Raw genomic sequence first — 16,180 nt, 5'->3', positions numbered from 1 at the left:
AATGTATCAGTCATACAAAGAGAGGGACAGAATAGCAAATTTAAAACTGAAAAACATTAGAGCAGGGCCTCTGAATTCATTAAATGGGAATTTCTACTTCCCTAAAGGGAGAAAATGATACATTAATTTTATGTAAGCCTTTGGATAGTCTAGGAAACAGAAGCAGCTAAGTGGTTCAGAATCTGGAGAGAAATACAGAAGCAGAGGTCAGTGATAACCTGCAGATGAAAGTTTTATGAGTTTCTCTGCTTTTTCACGTTGGTATATATCATGGAACTATTTTTTTCATTGTTGGTCCTACCAGGAACTGGGTAGTCCCATTGCCCATGAAAAACAGCAATCCTGTCCCTCCTTGCTCCTAGATGCTGACCTCGATTCGTCATTCATCCCTTTCTTTGCACATGTAAGCTTTCATGAAGCCACATGCTGAAACAGGGTCTAGATTGAAATTATGTTAATCAAAAGAACACAAGGACATGTTAAGTTGTGGACAAAACTAACACTAGAGGCAACGTAGGGCCACTGTTCAATGAGGCGGGTGCCCTGGTAACAGAGGACACAGAGAAGGCAGAGTTACTGAATGCCTCCTTTGCTTCTGTCTATACTGCTGGAGACTGTCCTCAGGTGTCCCAGACTCCAGAGGAAGTGAGGTTAAAGGAGTTTTGTTGGGTTGATGAGGACTGAGTTAAAGATCAGTTGAACAGTCTGGATGTACATAAATCCATGGGCCCCGATGGGATGCACCCACAGCTGCTGAGAGAGCTGGTGGAAGTCATTGCTAAACCACTCTCCATCATCTTCAGTAAGTTGTGGAGAACAGGAGAGGTGCCTGAGGACTGGAGGAAAGCAAATGTCACTCCAGTCTTCAAAAAGGTAAAGAAAGAGGAGCTGGGTAACTACAGACCGGTCAGCCTCACCTCCATCCCTGGAAAGGTGATGGAACAACTTATCCTGGGTGCTGTCTCCAGGCATTTAAAGGACAGGAGGGTCATTAGGAGCAGTCAATGTAGTTTTACCAAAGGGAGGTCATGTTTGACCAACCTGATAACCTTTTACAAAGACGTAACCAGGTGGAGAGATGGTGGTAGTGCAGTGGATGTGGTTTATCTTGATTTCAGTAAAGCATTTGACACCGTCTCCCACAGCATCCTGGCAGCAAAACTGAGAAAGTGTGGGCTGGATGATCAGGGAGTGAGGTGGATTGTTAACTGGTTGGGACAGTGTCTAGTTGGAGGCCTGTGTCTAGTGGAATCCCTCAAGGGGTTGGTGCTGGGACTGGTACTGTTCAATAGATTTATTAATGACCTTGATGAGAGAACAGAGGGCACTGTCAGCAAGTTTGCTGCTGATACTAAACTGGGGGGAGAGGCTGACACACCAGAAGGCTGTGCAGCCATTCAACGAGACCTGGGTAGGCTGGAGGGTTGGGCAGGGAGAAATGTAATGAAATTCAACAAGGGCAACTGCAGAGTCTTGTATCTGGGAAAGAATAACCCCAGGTACCAGTACAGGTTGGGGAATGAACTCTTACAGAGTAGTGCAGGGGAAAGGAACCTGGGGGTCTTGATGGACAGCAGGATGACCATGAGCCAGCAATGTGCTCTCATGACCAAGAAGATCAATGGCATACTGGGGTGTATTAGAAGGGGTGGGGGCAGTAGGTTGAGACAGGTTCTCCTCCTCCTCTACCCTGCCCTCATGAGACCACATCTGGAATACTGTGTCCAGTTCTGAGCCACTCAGTTCAAGAAGGACAGGGAGCCGCTGGATAGAGTTCAGTGCAGGGCTACAAAGGTGATGAAGAGAGTGGAGCATCTCCCTTATGACGAAAAGCTGAGGGAGCTGGGGCTCTTCAGCTTGGAGGAAACTGAGGGGTGACCTCGTTAATATTTACAAATATGTAAAGGGTGGGTGTCAAGAGGATGGAGCCAGACTCTTCTCAATGATGTCCAATGATAGGACAAGGGGCAATGGGTACAAGCCAGAACACAAGAGGTTCTAAAGAAAAACTTATTCACTGTGAGAGTGATGGAACACTGGAACAGGCTGCCCAGATGGGTTGTGGAGTCTCCTCCTCTGGAGACATTCAAAACCCACACGGATGAGTTCCTGTGTGACCTACTCTAGGTGGTCCTGCTCTGGCAGGGGGTTGGACTAGATGATCTTTTGAGGTCCCTTCTAATCCTTAAGATTCTCTGATTCTGTGAAGTCACAAAGCTTTGGAGAATGAGGAAGGCTGTATTTCACTGCCAGCTGCAGAATAGCTCTTGCCAGTGAGGGTCATCCGTAATATCATGTTTTATTCCCACCACATACCCACATCGTCATAGCACAAAACAAACTGATCCAGTTGGAAAATAACTCAACAAGTAAGGTGGGATATTTTATTTTTCAGATGGATTATTCCCCACGTGTCTCCACAAAGCAGCATAACATGGGTCATCCCAAGGGATGAGCAGTTGAGCAGAGATGTTGCTGATGGCACAGATGCAAAAGCAATGGCCAAGGGCCCAGAGATTGCAAAGTGACTGTAACTGCTTGGTCTTAGAATCATAGAATGGTAGGGGTTGGAAGGGACCTTTAGAGATCATCTAGTCCAACCTCCCTGCAGAAGCAGGTTCACCTAGATCAGGTCTTGCCTCAGCTATGCTCCTCCTGTCCCTCAGTGGTTCAAAGTCCAACCCACTTCCAGCTTGCTGGGATCCCAAACCACCTCAAAAGGATCTCAAAGCAATTCATCAACATTCATTAACCACTGCAGGTTTTATAGCACACCTTCAAGGTCCTACATGTTTAAGACCTCATTTTATATCTGGGTAAACAAAAGTGGAGAGAAGTGATATGACGTGAAGGAGGTTACATACTAAATTAAAGATGGAGTCAAAAATAAAAATTCAGTGTTCTGGCTCCCAGGTTTCAGCCTGCTATGTATCACATGCCCTTTTTACCCCTTTCAGCCCAGTAGCTAGGTATTGTCTCATACAAGAATGAGTCACCATTCCACACCAAAGAAAGCCCAGCATGCAAAATGTGTACATGGAATTTCCTTCTATACAAAGTAATTTAATGTTACAAAATAAATCAAAGAGGAGCAAATTAGGCTTTCTTTTCTTTTAAACACTAGGCCAAGCATCTGGAGGAAAGAAAGTATTATGGGAATACATAAAAGGAAAAGGGTGAGCTTCCCACTTGACATGTTCCTACACTGTGCTTACAATACATCATGGGAGCACAAATATGACTCCTCTCAAGTGCCTTGTTTTTACAGGAAGAAGGACTGTATCATCTCACCACTAGCTGGCTAGAGGGCATTCTCCCCCAAAACTTTGGCCACATTAAATAGATTCAAAAAGGAACAGTAAGTCCTCTTAAGAATATATAGTAAATAAAAATACTTATTATTTTAACAAAAGTGCTGACAGAGACTGAAACAAAGTTTTTATTAGCAGCCAAATGATCCCAGTTCTACACCTAAGCAGGAGGACTCTTGCTTCTGGCAACTTTTTCTAGTTCAAAAAGATACCTGTGCCTGTTCTATCTTAAAAAAAAAAAAATCCTAGGACCTGCAAAACTCTTTCCTCCTCAGAAGATAAAGAGGTTGGCTTATGAAGAACAGGTGATCACCTGGGGCTATGCATTCATTCCAACTGATGAAAGATTGACTGTCTGGAATAGGACTCTCTCTCTCCAGAACATGACAGAACCAGATTCAAGTTTCTGTTCCTCCTGATTCAGACCAGAGACTTGAACTTCAAGTTACCTCTATGGCAAGCACATACGCACCTCTTAATTACTTAACTCTTCTTCAACACAGAGCTATAAGCTGACAACTTTATTGATAGACCTTTTTTTTTCTTGGCTTGTAATTGAAGACTAAGTCAAAATTGGAAACTCTTGTCTTACCCTGGTACGGCTGCCTCTGCTAATGCTGGCAGATGTAAGAGGTGTGAAGTGAAACAGCAGACTCCTGCACTGACATGGTAAACCCATTCTGTTTCAATGGCTTTGGACATCTATATTCAAGCAAGTTTCTGCAAAAACTTTTACTATGCTATAGTGATTATGTCTACTTGATCCACTGTTCTGCAAGAGATGCAGAATAGCCTCCAAAAGCCAAAAGCAGTATGTCTGCACTCAAGCTTCTCAATAGATCTGTCCCAGTCAGAGCAGATACAATAAAATCAGTGATGATGTTTTTTTAAAAAGTAAAGCAGAGATTTCTGTCACCATCTGCATTCACACGTCATTCAATTCATCATTTCAGAGAATATTTTTCCATGAGAGCCTGATTACTGACCATCAATTAAGCAGTACATCAGCACAAGGCTGCAACTTTGTCAAAATAAGAAAAGCTGCAGTTCAGGACATGTCCTGACATTCATCCTTTTCTCCTTGCAAGTGTCCAGCTGGACAGGTAGGTGCACCCTAAAATAACCTTGATGTGTCATGTCTGGAATTTCCTCAAGAAATTCCTTGGTCATGAGTAATCTATACAACATGAGGCTCTAAATCATTAATCTTCTTTTGTAAGCCTTTTAACAGCTTCAGCCGACCACTAACTTGTTACCATGAGCAAATCATCTGTCTTCTTAACAAACCACTGATTACAAAATTTAGTACCCAGAATATTAACAAAACCATTCTTCACTACCTGTTGTCCTTCTGAAAACATACCTTTCTCCCAATAATATACTTCTTTCACCTTGAGCTAAGTCACAGAATCAATACATTCAAGCAGTACATACTTATATACTTTTAAACAGTACGTAACTCTAATTAATATCTACATTAATCTGTAAAAGAATTACGAAGTGGATTTATGTAACACTCCCCTCCCTATTGATGTACAGAAGTATTGCAAGAGCCTCAGCCTGGAATATAATTTATATAGTTAATAAAGAAATTAATATTCTTAAGTTATCTAATGAACACATTAGAGAATCCTAAATTTCCTTCAAATATTACTGTCAATTTGTGGAAAGCTTTTTCAGTTGATCTGACTATGAAAAAGGTCCTATAAAGAGTATTTTCCCCATATTCCTGAGCTGAAAAGTACTCTTACAATTTTGCTCAAACAGTGACACTACAAACAGCCACAATTTTCTTAAGTAGTGCAATGCTTCCTTGAAATAACTGGAAACACTGTACAAACAGTATAATGTCTATCACAAAGGTGTTCTTTAATTGAGCTGTAGTTGCTTAAAAGCATTAAAAAAAAAAAGCACTTCTGCAAATATGCCCGAAATGCACCTCAAATGTATGCTTGAGCAAAAAAAAGCTATGACAAATTATTTCAAATACAGAGCTTGCCTTCTATATCATCATTAATGCTAAAAGTGAGCAAATTTCTCAGAAAAGCAGGCTCATTTTACAGCTGAGTATTTCAATACAGATTTTTCATCTGTTCTCTGTCAAAGTAATTGTTTTAAAGGAATTAAATATTTAAATAACATATCAATACAAATATCCAGGTTTATATTTCTCAAGGCTTATGAGTGGTAGCTGTATGTAATAATAAGATTAGTACTGCAAACTTGCATAGTTATTTTTACTCCAGCCAACAAATGATAATAATTTCTGTGCATTCTAGACAACCATTTAATGTCTTTAATTTATCAATACATTGAATCTCATTGTAGGAATGAAAAAGCACAGAAGAAGCTTATCAGTCTATTTAGAAGATTGCTTACTATTATTTATTTTGTGTTCGTTAGCCAAACTAAAGTTTTGGGAAATCTAACACATATGGTAGGTTCAGTGCCTTAATTAAGAACCTTCTTCCAACGCATTAGTAGGTGGGAATGGGGGGGGGGGGGGGGGCAAGGAAAATCACTGTAATTTAGTTTTTGTTTTCCTCTACAAGTCTGTGAGCACCATTACAGTTACAGCACTTTGCAAACACCATATTCACCAATAAGGAAGCTGGCACTGTGTGCTACAGAAGCACATCAATTCCAATATACTCATCTAACATGGTCACAGCAAGTTTGCAGTGCAAAAACAAATAAGCAGCTCCCATATAATGAAGTTTGAGTACTAAAGTTTTTAGATTATAGGACTTCTTCAGAACCCATTTTTATCCAGACCATAAATCTTTTAAAAAATAAAAGATAGCACACCAAAAGCCTGAAGCAAAAGCAGTATGGACTTCCTGACTTGGGTACTTAAAGTATGAAGTAAAATTGTATGCATATACAAAATCAACATATATATATACACATCCCACTTTCACACACTACAGAATACACCCAAACTGAATGGATCCTTTCTCTCTCCCCACAGAGTTCTAAACTGAGCTTTCCTTCAGTGAACCACTCAGCTTCCCATACTTTCACTCTTCCAGACCATGTGCTTTTTCTGAGAGAAAATAATTACATTTCATATCTCCTTGTGAATCAGCAACCCAAACCTATCCTTGCTTCACCTGCCCATTGAGAGTCACAGACGTCCAACACCACACCTTGAAAAATATCTTTAGGTACTTTATCTGCTCAAAAAACCTCTGGAAGACCAGACCCTTGTGCATCCACATGTAATTTACCTTTCATATGGGAGTCACTAAGTTCTGCCCTCAAACTCAGATGAAGATGGTGATTATTTATTTGAATGACAGGATTGTACAAATTTTGAATAACAGGATTCTATGATTCTACAAAAAACAGTGTGAGGTTGTACTACTAATCTGAAGAGACTTGCTTTAGAAACACAGTGAGTAGCACTGGAGGAGTCAACTCTATTTCCCATTACATGCATGAGACACAGTACACACACAGAGGAATTATGCATATGCACAATTCCAACTCTGCATTCATGTTGGGAGCTATATATATGTGTGTGTGTATATATATATATATACACACATATATGTATATATGTGTGTATATATATTCCTAGGGGAGAACAAACGACAACTTTATTTTGGTCAAAAATTCTCACTTGGCCATCTTGGAAAGCACAGCCAGGCAGGTCACAAAGCCTCGAGCCTCAAACAGCAGCACTGACACAGGATAATTGCAACACACAGTCCTGAAAACCAGCAGCACTTCAGCTTCAAGATCGGCTGCCAAGAGGCTGGCCCAGCTAGCCAGCTCTTCAAGGGCAAATAGAGGCACCTCAATTACAGACCAAATTCCATCCCTTTGAGAAAGGTGGATCATCTCTCCCTTACAACCCCTAACATTCTGTGATCTGTGAAAGCAGTTTGAGGTCCCCACAAGGGAAAGCTGGTGAAAGAAATATTTGCCGAGAAATGAAGGTCCTGTGGAAAACACATAGAGATGCTCCATTTTACTGCCTACATCGAGTGGCCATTACTCTGTCTAAGACAGTAAGGTAAGAATAAGTTACACTTTAATTAAAAAAAAAAAAATATGGGCATGCTATATACAATTTTGTAAAGACATCACACCCTGAACATATTGTTCTTCTAACATTTACAGTGAGCACAAGGGACTGGGCAGTAAGCTGATGCCAATGAATCTGCCATCACTTCTGTAGCAGCAGGATGAGATGGGAAGGTCTGAAAGCCCACATCTGAGCAGTACTCACTAAAATCCAGTCTGTTGCTTTTCTCCTTGGAGAAAAGAGGAAACAGCTGCCCAGAGCAGCAAACTCTGCCCAGCCAGCCAAATCCTGCCACCTGCACGTGCACCAGAGCAGCTCTCAGAACACAAGGGAGGAAGGGAGGGAGAGGAAGGGATGGAAGCTCACAGCTTCCTGAATGTATGAGACCCACTGCCACACCACAGCAAAGCATGTTCAGGGTTTTTTTTCCAGTGAAAGTAAATCATTTGAGTCAGCAAAACTGAGAACCCTATGACAGATCTTGCCCATGTTCAGTAATGCCTTCTCAGTGACTATTCCTAGTTAAATCAATAGATCAGTTGGGAGATTAGAAGTACACCTGCACCAAGGACTGCAAGTCTCTCACATTTGAGCATGGGCTGCCTGAACTGTACGGAAGAGACCCATCATCTCCCACTCTACAACACCGAGCAAAGTACAGAACATGAGGAGAAACATATCATAATTTGACACTGTTAGCACCAGCTGTAAGATACTCCCCACTCAGAAATAAAGGGCACATGAGGAATAATCTGGGCTTCTGCCATCTCTCAGGCAACATTTCTCTTTCCTGTCACCTCCTAAGTCTAAAGGCACATCCTTCTCTAAGAGCAGTCACTGCTGCATTATACCACTCAGCATGGATATGAATCTTTTGCTCCAGCTCTTGCTAAACTGAAGTCATTCACCTCCTAAATAGCAGCAATTGCTAAGTACTATATTCTTCTAAGGAGAAGAAAAGCTGAGCACTGCTTTCCATTTTTGGAACTGTACTGTAATCTGTGCAGCAACAGAGCTGCAACCGACATGTCAGCACCCTTTGCAATGACTGGAGTAGGCAGCAAAAATATCCAGTGAATTTTTGGAGTATCAGGCTCTCTCTCTTATGCCCCCACTCATCTGTAATCTTGCTTCCAAATCCCAAAGCACAATTAAAAACCTCCCCTGGTTTAAAATCTTCTTTACTTAAGCACCTAAACTTTTAATTGCACTTTGCTGATACATTTTAAAGATATATGGAAATTCTGCCCCTGTCCACAGCTAGTGGTTTTTCTGAGGAACAATTTAATCTCAGGGATTTCAGCCTGGTTAATTACCCTTCTCCCTCATACACTCCTACTGATACAATAACATGTTTAACTACACCATACTAGACCTTATACCCTGCCAAACAGAATAGCATGAAGCTTTGAAATAAAATTTCATCCTTCTCTTTTCCTTTGTGCAGATTTCCTTCAGTAAGAACGAGCTTGAAGATGAGCTGAAAAGAATTCATTTTCTAAAGTACATAGTTTTTTTCTACTGTCCAGTGAGAAGAAGATAGAATAAATTACATATAAATTATAGCAAGACACATGAGGACTGGGTGGGATTTTTCATTGTTTCTTGCGGTTATTATCTTCAGCACCTTTAGATGAATATGCAATCAGAACAGAAATCTTTACCAGGAAAACAAAATTAGGATACATTGTGCTATAAGTAGAGCAGTCAAGTTTTAGTGCATTTTCAATTCAGTTATTAACATCTGAATAACTGCTTTCAGAAGCATTGAACAGAATGCTTCTTCCTTCAGTGTCAGTTTTGGTCAAAAATACATTTTTTTAAAAGTAACTGTTGAATTCCCTATCCAGATCATTTTTTAATTCACACTGAAAATGCTCTAGCCAATACTTGCTTCCAAGTATACCAGCAGCAAAGTAATTTTAAGACCATATAAAGTAAGCGCTTGAAGCACTCATATGCCTTGTACATTTCTTAAATACACCCTAAACCCCAAGTATTTGATAATCACTAACAACAATTTGGTAGAAAGCATCCTGAAATCATCTGCTATTTCCTATGTGTGTGAAATACTAATAACAGTAACTGACAGTTAATGACAACATAATAATTTGAGTGTGTTGACAATTATTGAACTGAACCCACTTCAGAGAAATGTAAATGCCAGGAGAGCAGCTACAGCTCTATGACTAATGCATGCCCTGGATTCTGACCATCAGATTTGCTATTTCAGTTTTGTGACCTAAATCTCCCTCCCTTACCAGAAAGAAACAAAAAAGTCCAAACAAGAAATGTCTTACTTGTTCTGCCTTCCCCAGTAGTTTTCTATCCGCCTGCAAAAACTGGCAGTTTTCTCTCGCCAGCTTCTGGACCAGTTCAATCCGTCCGATGTCATCTCTTCCTTGAAGCTTGCACAAAACCCCTGCCTTAAGGGTGGGAGACAGAGCAAACAGATACTTAAATCCACAGTCCCAGGACATGACAACACCACAGATTTCAGCCTTAGAAGAAATACATCAGTTGTCTCATATTTGCAGTACTTCAGTGCCACTTGCTAAACACAAACAAGTCTCTGCTTCCTGGGGAACAACTGGTAAGGAGCTGAGGCACATCCGAATCTCCAAATGTATACACTTTGGAGGAATGAAGGCAGGGCTAACAAAATCAACTGCTCCTCTGAGTGTGACTATCAGATACACTGTGTTTTATTTGTTCCTGTCAGCCTGTTTCCTGTTACATAAGAGAACAAGAGCAAGAGGTTAAAAACTCATGGGAAAGTTAGTCAGGAACAGCCCTGGAAAAAGAATGAAGTGCAACACAAGGCACTCCTAAAAATAACAGGCTACAACTCCCTCTGCTCCCACTCCAACCATTTTTCACGTATGCAAGCCTCGAGATTTAAAAGAGTTGTGCTGTGTTTATTTATGCTGTAAATAACAAATCAGTATCTCCTGATTTTCTTTAGGGAAGAAAACGAGATTTGCTTTAAAAACTATGTTTAGAAGCGTAATAATCTACATTTTATCAAGGCTACACCAATGATGTTTCACCAAAACATTCAGCACTGTTTTTTCTACTAAAATGTCATATATATTTTAAAAAAATGGATTCATGCTTGCACACATGCATACCAGACTCATCACAAAGATAGCTGATGAGGACTACACTGCTCCCTGCAAAGTTGGTGGGTAATATCACTGTCCATGATTTGGTCATGAATACAGCCTCTGCGTAACTGAGACCTGGCTCGATGGTACCACCCAAGCTTTTATTAGGCCAGATGTTTCCTGATGGGAACAGCATATGCCTTGAAAGGGCCAAGCATGTGCCATGGCTGTGGTACAGCTGTATGACTTCAAAAGCAAACTGTTCCTCACTACCTCCAGCCTTTTTTTTTTTTTTTCCTACTATTCATCCTGAGTTTTATTGAATCAGTTTCTACTCTCCAAATACACAAAATGTCTTGTGAGTCAGGACCAGAAGCCAAGGATGCCCTGACCGACCAGCTGGAGGTGTGAGAGTGTCCACCCAAGCCACCCTATAGTCCTCTGATTTCTCCAAGGAAGAGGAACATGTGGGTTAAGGCTTCTTCAGTTGAGGAGGAAAATAAATCCACTTTCTGAGTAATTTCTTTGAACATTGGTGGAAAAAAAAAAAAAAAGATTCCACAACCAAGTCCAAAGAGTCATTCTTACTGAACTATTTGAAAAAAGTTTTACATGCCTATATTGCTCAAGTCTGGATGAAGGCATCTCCTCACAAGCCTGCATCAGGGACTTGAGCTCTAGAGAAGGAAAGAATTTCAGACATAGCCTGTGCTTTGCATGTCCTATGCTTAGTCCCCAGACTCCCAAAGAACCTAAGCTTTCCCACCTAAGGAACCTACAGACTGGTAGAAATGGATGTCAGAAATCCACTGAGAAAATAAGGAATTGTAGCTCCTAACCCAATGGTCTTTACTTTTTCTATGAGACCAATTCATTATCTTCTAAACTGAGGACATGGATTTATAAACCACTTCTGTCACACCATAATCAGTGGCAGGAGTAAGATTTTATCAAATGTGGAGGAATATACTGAGTTGTCCAGACTCATTTAATCAATAAAGAAAATGAGGTACTTCAGAATTTTTTTTAACTCTACAGTAGACATTTTTAAATGGTCCTATATTCTCTTTTTTCACCATTAATTTAAACAGGGAACCTAGGCTGAGGTCTGATGTCTGCACTTCACGACATTTTGGTGTCTTGAAGACATCAAGGAGGACCAAACTTGTCTATTTCATGGCTTTGAGATGCTTCTAGTAGAAAGTATAACATCTGTGCACCATAATCCCCTAGGCTTGTAGGCTAAGAACTCAAAGTGTTATGGCTCATTAGGGCTTTGAGACTACAAAGACTTACCAGCTCTCTAGATTTGGTATCTTAGTACTGTGGAGGCACATTTCACACCTTCACATTGTACCCTGACAAGTCAGACCATGCCCTATGCGTGGTATAGATGGTTACAAGTCCCTGCACTTCAAACGTCAGATGGATATAGACAGAAAGGCAGTGTTCGCTCTGCTGAACAAATACTTATCGATCTTCAGTCTATGAAGCAAAGTCCAATGGTTAAAACCACTCATGTTAAGACGAAGAAGGGGGCCTTTAGTTTTGAAGTAACAGTTGACTTCACTACATTCAAGAAGAAGAAATATCCTGGAGAAAGACAACTTTTTGAACACACAGGCCTCTTTCTCTCTCAACCCTGTGCCTGTGTTCAGAGAGAACATATTATTGCCTTCTGCACAGACAAGCACCCCAGGGAAGAAGTAACTCCAGATACAAGTTCCTTAGCCCTGCCATAAATTCAGTCTGTATTCAAATTGCCAAGTTCATTACAGAATCATGTTGGCCTGTTGCAAATAGCCACCAAGAAGAAACCTTGCATTTTAACATGCCCCCTGTTCTCCTCCTTTCTTTAAATTAAAGAATTGCAGAGAAAGGAAAAAAAAAATATTAGGTTTCCAGAAAATAAGTGGTCAACTAAAACATTTCTGGGAGGTCTAAGGTATTATCAAGTTAATTGTACATGCTCAGCTCTGCAAGTAAAGAATGTGCTTGAAATGCAAAATGCTAAACATGCTTTTTCATAATTAAGAAGAAAAATAGGAATGCCTCACTTTTAATTCTGATTTCCTCTATTTTGTTGACTTTCCACTATAAATCTTTCTGCTACATACTTATAAGAAAGAACCCAGGTCAACTAATTAATTGATGACAGTTTCTAAAAGCTGGTTGAGAAGATGTTGATACAGTCTCCTCTCACTAGTCATTTTCACTTGTCAATATAAATTTAATTTCCAAGCAATACCTTTGAAGCTGTTAGTTAGACAAAACGGTAAAAACAAGTAAAATACAATTACTTGCAAAGTGCCATTTCAATTTGTACTTTGTGCAGGCGCACACACTTCAAAATCCTGCATGCCCAGATGTTGGTGTTTAGTCCTCTAATTCATGTACACCACCAGAGATACAAGTACTAACTTATATGAACATGAAAATCACAAACTTGCATATTTTAACTGGCTTTAACTTAATGAATGACAAAAGAACATACGAGCTTTATAGTAAGGCTTTACTAGTACTATTCACAGCACAAAATTACTATAATTAAAGGTGTTTTATGAAATACCTGAAATGAAATAAAAACATTTATTGGGAAGGAAAGTAAATTAGTCACTACTGAGTTTGTCACTACAAAGATGCTGACAATACATTTTCTGCTTCAGCACATCCATTTGAAAATATTCCCTCTGCAAAGGCCATAAATGAGTCTGCTAGCAGTGACACGGAGGTGAATTAAGACAGCCCTAGGCAGACAGGATGGGATTTTTTATTTACATTATTTACATTGTTTACAGCATGCTTGCTTTTAAAAATGCCTGTATTGAATTTTTTCCACACTTTCACCAGTTTTGTCGACTAACCCTGACATAAGTTAGGCCTACATCCCACAGAGTGCCATTTAGAGAAGACATCACACCCTTTGACTCTGCTAACAGAAGAAGTTTGCAGCGGTTTGGTTTTTTCTGCTGCATCTCTGTCTCACTCTGCATCTGAGGGAAACAATCTAATTGTTACAGGTTTCACCTTTGATCAATCTGAAAACTTAAAACCATATGCCACTGCCACTTGCTTTGCTCCAGTCACATGCACAGTCTCACTAAAGTGAAGGGAAAAAAAAGAAAATCATTCCACACCCTTAAGCCAAACTGTATGTGGTGTTCACAGGATGTCATTTTTATGGCACTGACAAACAAATTGGAGTAAAAGCTGCTTTGGTAGCACTCATGCTCTCCTCCCAGTTGGGCATTTGAACACTTCTGTTAACTGCTCACTTTGAAATTATTTTAACTTGAAATGTGTTTCAAATTCTTTTACATTTTAGAAGCTGGTTTCCAGCCAAATAAAAGATGATTGAATCAATATCCCAATAATTAATTCTTACGGGTTTTTATAATCTGCCCATGTAATCTTATTAGCTGGCAACTTAGGAGCTTTGACCACACATTGTAGTCTTTCTTTTTACAGCTCTCACATAAATGTAAACAAACATTTTAAAAAATAACAATAGAAACTACAACAATTAAGTAGAACTGTGCATACATTTTTTTTTTGTGCAGTGAGGTCTGTATTTCCCCCTGGATCTTTTTATAATTGTAATGCACAGCTGAGCTCTAGAAGACTGACCCTCAACCCCACGCTGATGTGAATTAGGAATCAAGCCAGGTAACAAAGTGTTAACACATTAGGGCTCCTGACATACCTTTTTGGGAAGTGGTTTAATAGATTTGTGTGATTAAGAAAAGAGCAGTCCAATTCCAAACATCTTGCTTGAGTATGACTCTGACAAGTATGCTAGAAAAGACTAGTTATCCACTGAGGCAGCAGGCAGATCCTCATGGTCTGTGGCTCTTCTGCCTGCCATCTCCAGGTGTCTGCCATAGCCCCAGGCTGCTAGTGGAGCTGCCTGCAGCCCCTCCTAGCCTCACTGTGCTGGAGACAGCTCTGGTCTTTAGAAAGAGCTGGGTACTGCTAACTCAGATACATGGCTCATAACCCTTCAGCTAGGCTTTCTCAGACATCAGTGCAAATCCTGTCTCTCTCACACCCAGCTTTCTAGTGGGTAAGATGTTTGGAAATAAATCAGAGACAGGAACTGCAAGTTGTGCATTTAGGAAGGGGAAAAGGTGGCAACTGGTGGGAAACACAATTTTCAAGGGGAACAGAAGAAAAAAACCCACACAGTCAAGACTGAGAGAAATTAATTTTAAATTGAAAGCAATAATTAGTAGCAATACAATGAACAATATAGTTACACTTGTGTAATTTGAGTGCATGAACTGAATGACTGAATGAACTGCAGATTAATCAAAAAAGACTTCAGAAAATTAAAAAGGGTAAGTTATTCCACAACAATATTCTCTAAAAGGTGGTTACGTTTCTTCTGAGCAATATCTAGAAGTATGCTCTGGTTGTAAATGAGAGCAGTTAGGGAAGGAAAGAAAAAGGTTGTTGCTTACACTCGTCTGACTAATAAGTATCCTCATTTCATTGCACGTCTACTTACAGTGATTAAAATTCAATCAAAATGTCATATGCCCTCGCCTCCTGAAACATATCTCTTTTCTTTTCACATCTGTTATATGCTATGTGTATTATCTAAAACGAGCAGAGAGATAGTTGAAGAATGCTGTCCAATTGCAACATCATGGGATTAATTCCCAAAGTAACCATCAATCTTACTCTAAACAGTCACATAAGACAAGATCCAGCAGACTTTCTCCATCCCACAGGCTCCCTGCACAAAACATAGAGGAAAACACATCTCCCAGAGCTATCAGAAGCGGATCCTTCAATGTGTAGATCTGAGAAAGTCCCCAAGATGCCATTAATCTTACACATTTACCTGAGCATCAGAGGTATCCTTGAGCTCTTCTAGTCCTCTTACTTCTTGACTGCCGTTTTCTTCATTTTGATGAATTGCTAAAATAAGAAAAAGGGAATGTATCGGAAGCAGGCAGATTCAAATCATGAGAAGCAGTAAAGCAGCATGGCCTGGTTTATATCAAATAGGATGAACATTCAAGGAACCTCATTCCAAGTTTAGATTTCTAGTTAACTCCTTCAGTGGTTTTGGACAAATCCTGTGAAGTATACCTTATTGGGTTTGGACAAATCCTAAATAAGGTATATCTTACTTTTTCCAGGCAGTGAAGTACAGTACTAAATACTTATATTCCCGATAGTCATGATAAAATGGCAGCATTTAAGGAAACTCCACTTTTTCATACATTATAACAAGATCTGATGACTCATGAACAACAACAAAAATTGGACATCCCTTTATTTTCATTATATTGCAGAAGGCCAATTCAGACTGCACAAAAGAAGCAGATTTATCCTTTATCTCAGCCTTGGAAAATTCTTTGTAAGCAAAGTGATCTCAATTTTAACAAACACCACCACTGTCCACAGAAGTCATCTACAGAAATGAGTGTAGCAGAAGAAGATCTATTGAAGGTTATTCATTGATGGCATAATAAGAGAAACCAATACCTTAGCGCAGTTAGCATTGCTCAACACCAGCAACTCTTGCCCGTTATTAAAGAAAAAAAGGTTGGGATCAAACACATAAGCTGTGGAGGGTGGAAACTAGACTTATCAGTCAACCTAGCTAAAGAAACGAGGATAACTTTTAAAGAGACACATCACAGTTCTGCATTGCAAACAGTTGTATCTATACGTAGTTTTACTATATAATCCAAGACACCCTTCCAGTCAACATGCCC

General features: G+C 39.9%; 1 protein-coding gene across 5 annotated transcripts in view; it reads right to left on the bottom strand.

The window, feature by feature from the left end:
- RAPGEF5 (Rap guanine nucleotide exchange factor 5) overlaps positions 1 to 16,180 on the bottom strand; it is a 166,001-nt gene that overhangs the window by 85,749 nt on the left and 64,072 nt on the right. For 4 of the 5 annotated variants that reach the window (XM_061997261.1, XM_061997258.1, XM_061997259.1 and 1 more), the window contains 2 exons: positions 15,298 to 15,374; positions 9,645 to 9,770 (listed from right to left, as the gene is read on the bottom strand). In XM_061997261.1, the coding sequence (XP_061853245.1) occupies positions 9,645 to 9,770; positions 15,298 to 15,374 (203 nt within the window). Of the gene's footprint in view, positions 1 to 9,644; positions 9,771 to 15,297; positions 15,375 to 16,180 lie in introns of those variants that run through there. The other variant, XM_061997262.1, reaches the window with a different exon arrangement.

The sequence above is a fragment of the Colius striatus genome, chromosome 5, assembly GCF_028858725.1.
Source record: "Colius striatus isolate bColStr4 chromosome 5, bColStr4.1.hap1, whole genome shotgun sequence".
Classification (NCBI taxonomy): domain Eukaryota; kingdom Metazoa; phylum Chordata; class Aves; order Coliiformes; family Coliidae; genus Colius; species Colius striatus.
This window is presented reverse-complemented; position numbering and strand designations above follow the sequence as displayed.